Below are 11,724 nucleotides of genomic sequence, written 5' to 3'. Positions count from 1 at the left end.
TTTTATCTCTGAAGCAGACGACTTCTCAAAAATTGTAGACCAGTGCTATTGTTCCTGCTGTGTCTGTTCACAGTGGGTCCAATGCAAGCCATATTGAGGTCAATGTAAAGACTCCCTTTGACTTCACTGGGAGTTGGATACAGTCCCATATCATTAGTGAGAGAGATCACAGATCACTTCAGAGTTATGCAGAATCAGAATTTTGGCTATTCCAGAGTTTAGCCCCAGGGAAGCCTTGAGTACTGAAAAAATCCACTTAAAATAAAATACTTTTGCATGTTTCTTAAATTGATATTAAAGAGACACTTCCATTTGAGTCTTGCTATTTTCCTTTTGATTACATATGAGTGTCTGGAATCAGAATACCCCAGAAGAATATTACCTTTGTTTAGAAATAGATACTTCCTATCTCTTGTGTGATAAATCTAGAGAATATTTGCCATGGAAATTGGTCTAGTGAGAAAGCCTAATGCAATCATATTAATGGAAAAAAGTATTTTTTTACATTAAAATTTAAATATTTACTATTGGGCTTCATTCCTTGGTAATTTCTCCCCTTTTGCCTAAACACAAAACATTTAAACGTTTAGTATGAGAACCATGCGGTGGCTATGGGAGGAAAGAATTGCATTCATAGCCGTTAAAATGTTTGAAAAATAAATGACTGTTGAGAGAACAGAATGGCTCTCTACTTTTCCGGAAAGGACAAGAAAAACAATTCCAAGGAGGCCCTAAGACAGTCCTGAAATGTGTTTTGTACAGTGGTTGGAAATCTTGTAAATGCTATTGCTGTGGAACAATAGGACATTATAACCTGTGTGGTGGCAGAAATAGTAAGTGTAGAGCTTAAAGGAGATAATACTGTTAAAAGTTTACAGTGTCTGGGGTCTGTTTGGCTTCAGGGCAATGAAATTTTCATGATCAACATTAGGAATTGTGGCGCATCCTTAGTATTCACAAACACTGCTCAAGGATAGATCGATACAGTTTGAGAGATAAGCCAAGTGATCTCTAGGGCACTCACTCTAGGCTCCCGGCTCCTCAGCTGTCACCTCTCTTGGGCAGAGACCTTTGTCTCTCTCCCTCCTGACTGGGGTTTTTTTCAGGCTGCACAGTTCCCCAGCAAGCCAGACAGCCTAAATGCCCAGTGTCTGCACTTCTGTTTTTTTTCTCCTGAGGTATGAACAGCATAAATGCCTGCAGTTATAAATTATCACACGGCCCTTTCTAAGCAAGCACATTTATTCTTAAGGTGAAAGCCTTACAGAGAAAATATATTAAAAACAATCAAAGAATGTATACGCATGCTAATAAGCTTACCAGAGATCACTGCCAACTCCAACAAGGGCTCTGGCAGGTGTTCAGTCCTGCAAACCCCACTAAAGGTTCTGTGGTTACAAGCTCAGAACAGCTTTTGCTCAGAACAGCTTTTGCTCAGAACAAGCCCACATATGTGTAGGTTAGCCTTTCCTTTATACAGCTTGGGTCTTTGATCTTCAGAGACAGTGAACAGGCAATCCGTCAGACATTGATTCTCTCCTCAGGGCGTAGCTTCAAAAAGTTGGGTCTGGCGGTGGGAATTTGCATTTTCTGCCCTCCAGGTGTTTCCTAGGAAACCCACATAACTTTGTCTCAGAATTTCCTTCTTGTTTTGCACATTGTTTAAAATAGTCCTTTGAAGCTCATACACTTCCCAGGGTTTAACGTGGCCACATTTCCCCGTAGAGAAATTACATACAGTCCCACAATGGTACATAAACTTTGCATTTGTAATACAATGGACTCCACAGCTATTTAAATATAATTGAATAACATCTACCAAAGGTACTGCACATCCATGGCCTCTCTTAGAAGCCTATTCCAGAGCGTAACTATCCTTCAGTCTTCTTTTCTCAAGATTAACACGCTCAGCATTGGGTGGCGGATATAATAGGCCAGGGAAGGCTCTGCCTCCCTGGTTGCAGGTTTGGTGGGGGAAATTTTTGCTTTTTATTATGCCCCATGCAAGTTCCGGGGTGGCTGAGGAGGCAGAATGTGCTATTCAGTTTCCTGGGTTCATTAGTAGTCTCCCAGGACTCCTGGGACGCTGAGTAACACATACTGCCTCCTCAGCCGCCCCAGAACCTGCATGGGGCATAGCAAAAGCTCAGGTTCTTCTTCCGGAAGAGAGAAGAAGAGAAGAGCTTTTGAATTTTCGCAGGGCAACTTGGGGTCTGCGGAGGGGAGGTGTGGCTGCGGGGACTCCGGCCAGCCCGGGGCTCCTCCGAGCAGGTGGGGGGCTTGTGGCTCTGGCTGGCCCGGGGCTCCTCTGGCTGCACTGAGGAGGGTGGGCAGGGGGTCTCAGGGCTCCAACTGCATATGGGGGAGGGGGTCTCGGGCTGCACTCCGGCCGCGGAGGGAGTACAGGGTGTCTCAGGCCGTGGGGGGGAAAGGAGGTCTCGGGGCTGTGGCTGCGGGGTGTGTGTGCAGGGGGTATCTGGGCTCCGGCCATGGACGGGGAAGGGGGTCTTGGGCTACGAGGGGGGCAAGGATCTCAGGGCTTGGGCCGTGGGGGACGGCAGGGGGTCTCAGGGCTCCAGCCACGGGGGGAGGGGCGGGCAGAAGTGGCAGAGCCAGGGGCTAGCCTCCCTGAAGTGGGGCTCCACCCACTGCCCATGACGCTCATTTTTTTAACATTTTCTCATAGGTTAGGTTTTCTAAACCTTTTATCATTTTGTTGCCATCCCCTAGATTCTCTCCAGTTTATCCACATCTTTCCTGAAGGGTGGCATCCAGAATTGGACACAGCACTCCAGCTGAGGCCTCACCGGTGCCAAGCAGAGTGGAACAATTACCTCCTGTGTCTTACATATGACACTCCTGTCAATATATCCCAGAATGATATTAGCCTTTTTCGCACCTGCATCACATGGTTTACTCATATTCGGTTTGTGATCGAAAACAGCCTCAGATCCTTTTCAGCAGTACTACTACCTAGCCTGTTATTCCTCATTTTGTAGTTGTGCGTGCGATTTTTCCTTCCTATATGTGGTACTGTGCACTTGTCTTTATTGAATTTCATTTTGTTGATTTCAGACCAACTCTCTAATTTGTCAAGGTCATTTTGAGTTCTAATCTTATGTCGTCCATCCCTGCCCCCCCTTCCACCAGCTTGGTATCATCAGCAAATTTTATAAATATACTTTTCACTCCATTATCCAAGTCATTAATGAAAATATTGAATAGTACTGGATCGAGGACTGACTGCTGTGAGACCCCACTACATATGCCCTCCCAGTTAGACGGTGAACCATTGATAACTAATCGGAATACAATTTTTCAACTGGTTGTGCACCCACTTTATAGTAATTTCATTTAGAACACAGTTCCCTAGTTTGCTTCTAAGAATGTCATCTGGGACTTTGTCAAAACCCTTACTAAAATCAAGATATATCACATCTACTGCTTCCCCCCCCCCCCCCCCCCCATCCACTAGGCCAATAAACTGTCAAAGAAGGAAATAAGGTTGGTTTGGCATGATTTGTTCTTCACAAATCCATGCTGGCTATTCCTTAGAACCCTATTGTCTTCTTTGGCCTGGTCTACACTACGGGATTAATTCGGATTTAGCAGCGTTAATTCGAATTAACCCTTCACCCGTCCACACTACAGAGCCATTTAGTTCGAATTAAAGGGTGCTTTAAATCGATTTCTGTACTCCACCTCGACGAGCGGAGTAGCGCCAAAATCGATTTTGTTAATTCGAATTAGGGTTAGTGTGGCCGCACACCACCGAATTAATGTGGTTAAAATAAATGGGGTAGTGTGGCCGCACACCACCGAATTAATGTGGTTAAAAACCGAATTAATGTGCTTAGTGTGGCCGCGCACAATCGAATTTATACAACCTGTTTCCCAAATTCGAATTATCTAAATTCGGATTAATCCCGTAGTGTAGACATACCCTTAGTGCATACAACTAGCTTATTTCATCATTTTGTTCCAGGATCTTTCCAGGTATTGAAGTTAGGCTGACTGGTCTATAATTTCCTGGGTCCTCTTTGTTTCCCTTCTCCAGTCTTCTGGGACATCACCTATCCTCCAGGAGTGCTCACAGATAGTTGCTAACAATTCCAAGATTGCTTCAGCTAGCTCCTTAAGTATCCTAGGGTGAATTTCATCAGGCGCTGCTGACTTGAATGCATCTAATGTATCTAAATATTCTCTAATCTGGTCTTTCCCTGTCTTGGCTTGCATTTCTCCCCCCTTGCTGTCAATATTAATTGAGTATCTGGTCACAATTAACCTTTTAATGAAGACTGAAGCAAAAGGCAGTGAAGACATAGCCAGAGTAAGGATGGATACTGAATGTCCCTAAAGGTGATCCTCTACATCATACATGTTGGCTGAATGATGTGGGGAGAAGCTTACATAGTCATTGCTTGTGCTGGCACTGCTCCTGCTGTATGTTCTTTGAGTAGATGAAGGATTTCAGTCTCCAGGGCTGTTAGCCTGGCACCTTTCACAATGAAGAGATTTACGCCCTGGCGTTCACTTGCACTTTCATACTAGTAAGGAGAAAAGCAGAGGGATAAAAAGGAACTTGAGGAAGTTTTGTCCCTAAGCTTTACTGAATTTGAGGCATAGATCTTCCATTGTTAGAAGAACTTGCCTTGGTGAAAAAGGAAAGCGTAGGCAGACTCCTGGGTAAGCCCCATTGATTAGTGAGAAAATCTTTATCTTCCTTTGGCACACTGCCACAGTTGAGATTAGCAGAGGCACTTGAGTAGGAGCTGCCTCAGTATAAATGAGAGGAGGCTGCTGGCAGGATGTTCTCTGTCAGAGGTCCTTGATTTTGGAACTCACTCCCCCTGCGTGGTCTGCAGAGCTGATATGTGTTAACTTTCTGGGCATACTGCAAACACCATCTTTCCCATTTTGTTAGTGCTATATTTGTGGGTGGTAGCAAGAGTTTGCAGGAGCAAGTCTTTGAGGAGGATGGAATATGTAGAGATCCTTCATGTAGACTCTTGACTGAATTGTGTCCCTAGAAGTGTGTGATATCTGCTCTGGATATCAATGGGAATTGCATGTACCTTCATGAGAGTAGAATTTAGCACTAATTAGTCTAATCTTAATTTGATGAGTGGGGCTTTAGTGGCACAACCCTCAATAGCATTACTGAAAGCTATGTGTATATATAAATAGGTTTTGATGTCATTATCTATTTATCTATGAACTTTAAGTTTACAAAGTCAAGCACTGAAAAATTAGGATAAACCAAAATTAAGACTGCCTTCTTGAGTGTATGCATTGTGACACAGTCTTAAAATACATGATCACATATTAATTTTTCTTCAGAATTCCTGCATCATTCAGGGGAAATCTATTTCTTTGTAGTAAAACAGAATTTAGAAAACTAGAACCCCCTGATCTACACCTTCACACTAAATTGAAGAAGTTTTGGAAACTTACTAATAATGATACGTAACAGTTGCAAAACAGTAGGGGCATCTGGGAGTTCAATGTGGAGACAGCGAGTTCGTGCTCATAACTAGCTAGGAGACTGGTGGTTGGGAAGGTGAGTAAAGGAATAACTTTACAGGGCTGAACGGGATTCGTGGAGATTATCGACTACGCTACCTCTTTAAAAATTGATACCATTTTATGTCATGCAAGTCTGAAACCTGGTGGTCTAAAATTTATCTTGTACAATTAATCATTCACTAGTTACAGTTATTAAGCCAGCACTATATTTTGTGATTCAGCAAGAGAATGAGAATGGCGCATCCACTATTATAGCCGCTGCCTGAAACTAAATTCGTTTTCAGTAATTGTAATAGCTGCCATTATAGCAGTATTGTACAATGAAAGAGAAAAGTAAGCACTGATTACATGACAGTTTTTGTTGTGCTTTTTCAGAGTGCAAATTCACCTGCACCAGTGGTAAATGCTTGTATCTTGGTTCGCTGATTTGTAACCAACAGAACGACTGTGGGGATAACAGCGATGAGGAGAACTGTCTACTTGTAACAGAGCATCCACCTCCAGGCATCTTCAGCTGTAAGTACTTAACTTACCTTTTGTGTGTATCTGTTGTGCACGCTGTCACTTCAGAATTTACTTTTATGGTTGACAGTTTGGTTTACAGTATGTTTTGGGAAGGTGCTGGGTGAAACGGGAATTAAAGGTTGTTTTTCTTCACCAACAGTAATTTGCTTTCTCTAAGCAATAGCTTCCTTCAGCCAGGAAGTTTCTAACTCTGGAAAAGTGATAGCATTTTTTTTTCAGTATTGCAGCTATTCTCATGATGATGAGCTCTTATGGGACATACAAGGTTATTGCCAGTTGTTGAGAAAGTTTGTTTCGAAAATATACAATCTGCATTCATTTATTTTACCACATTCCTAGAAAAATTAAATGTTATGTCAATTTCCAGAGCTTAATTTGGCTGCATGTAGAAATTGTGTTTTATGCAATAGTTGTCCGTTAAATGAGTTTATTTTTATTCTAAAAGCAGAGCCTGCTTTCTGACAAGAGTGAGTCTATGTGCGTGTTTGTGTGTCCGTGTAAAATATTTTAATTTTGTATTCTTTGAAATATAATAATCTCTTTGCACAGAATGATAGAAGTTCATTGGCATCTGTGTATATTTCACATTGACCGGTGCACACTAAGATGTGTTCTTATATCTTAATTCTTTTTCATAATTTGGACATTGAAAATTATTTGGCTGTAAATCTGTTGTGCATACAGAGACATACCATTTTCAACACTCATTACAGAAAGCTTCCTATACCCCAGTGGAATGGGTCAGCTAGCACATTTTCTTAATAGTTTGGTCCTGTTATACAGTACTGGTTAAGCCATTTCAACTCAGGTTGAGAGGATGGATTAGGGACAGCCATTTTCAATCATTTTATTAAACAAACAACTTGTTGTACATGCCAGACTCTAATGACTGTGTGCAGACTGCAGTGGCAGGCACAAATCAGATGGTTATATGTGCTACTTGGTATGCTTGTGCAAATCCAAGTGTTGGAGTGTTTAAAATTACATGCCATAACTTGCACAAGTATTAGGGTTGCCAGGTGTCTGATTTTCGACCAGAACGCCCGGTTGAAAAGGGACCCTGGCGACTCCGGTTGGCAGCAGTGACTGGGCCATTAAAAGTCCGATCGGTGGTGCTGCAGGGCTAAGGCAGGCTAGTCCCTACCTGTCCTGGCATCGCGCTGCGCCCGGGAAGCGGCCAGCAGGTCTGGCTCCTAGGTGGGGGCACCACAGGGCTCCGCGTATTGCCCCCACCCCAAGCACCAGCTCCGCAGTCCCATTGGCCAGGAACCGTGGCCCAAATGATTGGGTCATGGTATGCAAGACACAACTACTCTTTCTGTGCTATATTGCTGCAGGTGTAATCATCTGTGCTATATATGACATGGAGGAGCTGGCAGGCTCGATGACTCCGGAATTTGCTGCCTCCTTGGTCTCTCAGATCCAGGATCTATTAACTTCTGGTCATACTTTAAGGCCTGCTTCTTTTCCCAGGCATTTGGAAGAAGGTGGTTTGTAAGAGGGAGCATTTCATTCATTGCTAGGGGTGTTGTGAAGGGGGTTAACTGTTTATTTACCTGTAGTAGAATGGACAGTGCATTATTTGTTATACTGGATATTATGAGGTTGTCAACTTTAATTGTTGTAAGGACTCCTACAGCCCAGCATGGGAGCTTGTTAATAGAGGAACATCTGTTTTAAATCAAAAGAATAAATAAAAAGATATATGGGGAAATAATAGTCTCAATGGTGAACCAAGGAGAAAAAGATAAAAGCCAACAGTCAAAATAGTAGTTATAAACAATGCTCAAACTAATTGGGGTATTTGTCACCTACTGGCCATTAAATATGCTCTTATATGATACAAATTAGTACCAGTGGTGTTATGTAACAGAAGATTATTCTGAATAAGGCAATAGATCTAGTAGTCTGTTAGCTTTCCAACTTAGGAAACTAGCTTCTAAAATACTTGTTAAAGTGAAGTCCACAGGCTCTAAAGAGATGACATTTTGAATTAAGGGAGTTTTGGCATGTTTTTGCACAGTGTTTTTAATAGGAACCCCTATCAGATGTTGTGTGGGCTTGAAATGACCCAACAGCTAATATTTCTAGTGGCCCCCATATCAGTGACTGAATGGTAATAAAAGTAACACCACTGCTCACCAGAGGTGTTTTCAAATAGAGATTTATACCATTAGTATCACTATGTCACCTGTATTGTAGGATCTTTTGGTTGATATGACCACCTTCCATAGAATACACAGGAAATATCACTGAAACAATATGTAAATATGTTGGAAATCTTGGTCTTGGTCTAAGTTCCAGCAGGATTGACCTCCTCTTTTTCTCTTGGAGTCACTTTGTCTTTAGGTGGTGTCGCCTGGCACTAAAAAGTACTAATGACTTCCCACTGCTATATTATATTTAAAAGTGACCCGTCTCTTTTTGTTTTGACTTTCTTTCCCTACAAACTATGTTTATCTGACTTCACAATAATGCAAAATTAACACTGCTGTGAATGTTCTGCTTGAATTTGTTTAAACACTCAGTACCTTGATAACAGTAATCCATGTTAGGATGTGCATTCCTTGGCTCCTGGTGAATTTCTCATTCACCTGTATGTCAATAGTCAAGCACTGAACACACTGTTTTTGCTTATTGCTTGATCTAGTTAAGTTATGTCAAAAGTGATAGAATGATTTGTGGAGTACGTGATGCCTGGACTCAGTGATGGCAGAAAAGATTGTGCTTGAACATTTGTAATAGGATAAATCTGCTACCACGACCTGATGCCATTGTGAACTCTACTGATTTGGCCTTTCCAGATACTGTTACTGACCTTTTTTTCGTGGTCACCCACAGTACCGAGAATAAATGAGTGCAAAATGGCAAAGACAGTGCCTTTCAGAACGAGCATCCAAGGAAAATTAAACATGCCACTACTAACCAGGACATTTGCTGCAGCATATAGGGATCCCAGCAAACAATTACCTACTTAACTTTGCATGAGTCATCCCACTTCAATGGGACAACTCACATATGAAAAGTTAAGCAAATATGTAAGTGTTTGCAGGATTGTGGCCTGATCCGTTTTCCTCTGCTGATTTACAGGAAGAGTCTCTCTCCCTCTTGAGGGATTTGCCCCTGTACAGCGGTGAGAGATTATAGGCCAATTAGGTCATATGTATACTAGAAAAAAATGTGTGTTTGCTAACACGAGTTAAAATCCTAGTGCAGACAAGAAAAGTTGTAGTATTAATGCATGTTAGTTGGTGCAGGTAAATTCTAACCAGCAAATATATTCAAACTGCACCTTGCCTTGTCTACACTAGGATTTTAACATATGTTAGTTAATGTATGTTAAAATCCACTTTTTCTCCTAGTTAAAACAAGGCTTTAGTGTGGTGAATGACTCTGTCCAACTAGCCTCCTAGAAAGCAGCCTCTGTCAACTTGAGGCAGCACAATTTATCATTTGTATTATTACTAACAGTAGTAGTACTTATTTATTACTCTGGTAATAGAGCACTTATCACATAGCAGCTATGTGCCTATTTAGAGGTCTAGCATACAGTAATTACAGAAAACTGTGATAGGAAAAAAAAAAGAAACAAAAGCTCAACTAAACTTGCATTGGATAAGAATGCAAACGCAGAGTTTTCACCATTGCAGTCCTGGGCTCAGTAATGACTTGACATGCCTTGCAAAGTTCCTGTACGCTTACTTGTGTGAGACCTGTAAAATTAGGACTATCTGAGGAATTCAACAACATGCCTGATTCTACCAGGGCACAGTTCATTTGTCCTAGTTTTTTCCAGTGTTTGTGCAGCAAATGATTCCCCTACCTTAGCCTGCCCAGGCTTCTAGGAAGCAATTAGATTTTGAAAGTGGCATAAGGAATGGAAAGTTTAAGGCTGCTGTCTCTTTGCAGCACACAGTACTGCAGCCAAGAGTAACTGAGAAGCATTGCATCTTGTAGAGATGCTGGAAATCTAATTCTTAGTTTGTCTGGTTGACTGTATAGCCTGTTTTCAGTGAAACTGGTTGTGTGAAGTGTTCTGTGTGTACACATGGGCATGCTATTTAAACAAAATACTGACTTGTGTGAAAATGAAATGAACTATAAAATGAGGGAGAATGCATCTCTCACGTCACATGAAATTTATGTACACATCAGGTGGTAAACTGTCAGCATTAATGAGGTTGACACTTAACTACGGTTTGGGGTAGTAATGTCAGGGTTTACTGTGGAATCTTTATTTTCCTTGGTGAGGTAAATAAATATTACTTCCCCACACCTTTTGTGACAGTTGCGTACCTTGTAAAAATCTATAGGGGGGGTTGAAGAATGATTCTGCTTTATAAACAAGAAACTCAAACAAAGGAAAATATTTTGTTTAATAACAAAATAGAGAGGTTCAAAAAAGCCTTTTGCAAGGCTCTCTTACTGTGTCACTGAATTTTTGCAGATAAAAACAACCTCTCAGATTTACATTTTGATTGTGTTTCTGCTTTCATGTGTGCCGGGCTGTCCCACTTCAGGTGAAATTTATCCATTTCTTTAAATATTTAGCAGTCTAGCGTAGATGTTAATGAAAGTCTGGCACTGCTATTTTGAGAATTGCAACAATGATAGTAATTTTCAGTGTCAGATTACTGCTTTGCAGAGGGAAAGGGAGATGGGAGGAGGAGAGAGAAAAAAGATTGTTTCACTTCTAATAGAGTTTGCCATCAGCCTGGCTGTGCCAGACAGATGGATCATGAATACTGTCTAGACTCTCTCTGCCTGAGTGGAGCTGTGGTCTCTAAGGACAATCAATGAGACGCCAGCTTAAGTAACTGGGGAAAGTCAGGACGAGCTCTCCTCTAATCAGATAGCAATCAATGCAGATCCTGCTTCACCAGGCTAGACACAAGGCCCTCTGTTACTGATAACAGGTCAATACCGATTTCAGCTGAAACTTGTCTATTATTAGGCTTTAGAGGGAGAGAGAAAGAGGCATAGTATTTTAATGCTATTGATTTCAACTGTATATGTCCAGAGAATGCAGAATGATTTAATTCAGGAGTGTGGTACTTGGGAGGAATGGTGGGGAGGGGGAAGCCGTCATATGGCTATAAAATACACACATCAATCTGTTTAGTTAGGGCCTGTATTTATTGATTGGTTTAGTCAGTGTATACACTTGGAAATGCCCCTGCTGCTCACTTTCCCTCAGTTTGGTCCGCTTGGTCAGGAAGCATTTTTTTTCTGGCCTTTTCCCCCTCCTTCCTCCATTCAGATGATGTGTTGTGGGGTACCCAGCCAGCTCTGCCCTCGCTTTGGTGTGGGGTTGCTGTGCTAACCAGGGAAAGCCTCTGGGAGATGTTATTGGCTTAATGCTCTTTGGTACTGTAAATTTTCATTGCTTTGCTACTAAGTACAGTCATTTCTTGCTCATTAAATAAAACTGTGTGAAGTAGACCTAGAAGTGTATGCTTCTTAACCAGCAGAGTTATAACAATGGTTGGATTTAATACATTTGGTATCTTATTGGAAATGGCAAGATGAATCTCTGGTGCAAACGTTGCAGAATTACCCCCAGTGGTCTCAGTTCTGGTTCTCTGTATAAAACCAAATACTCCATTTAATCTGTTGGTTTTTGTTTACTTTTAGAAAATCCATTTTGTTTTAATTCTTTAACCCGTCTTGTAC

General features: G+C 41.6%; 1 protein-coding gene across 1 annotated transcript in view; it reads left to right on the top strand.

Annotated features, from left to right (window-relative positions):
* The window catches only part of LDLRAD4 (low density lipoprotein receptor class A domain containing 4), a 405,437-nt gene that overhangs the window by 209,887 nt on the left and 183,826 nt on the right, over positions 1 to 11,724 (top strand). The window contains exon 3 of the mRNA XM_026660875.2: positions 5,902 to 6,042. Coding sequence (XP_026516660.1) covers positions 5,902 to 6,042 — 141 coding nt within the window. The remainder of the gene's footprint in view (positions 1 to 5,901; positions 6,043 to 11,724) is intronic.

This window comes from Terrapene carolina, unplaced genomic scaffold, assembly GCF_002925995.2.
Source record: "Terrapene carolina triunguis isolate 2854851 unplaced genomic scaffold, T_m_triunguis-2.0 Scaffold58, whole genome shotgun sequence".
NCBI lineage: Eukaryota > Metazoa > Chordata > Testudines > Emydidae > Terrapene > Terrapene triunguis.
Note: the sequence above shows the minus strand (reverse complement) of the source record. Positions and strands in the feature narration are given on the sequence as shown.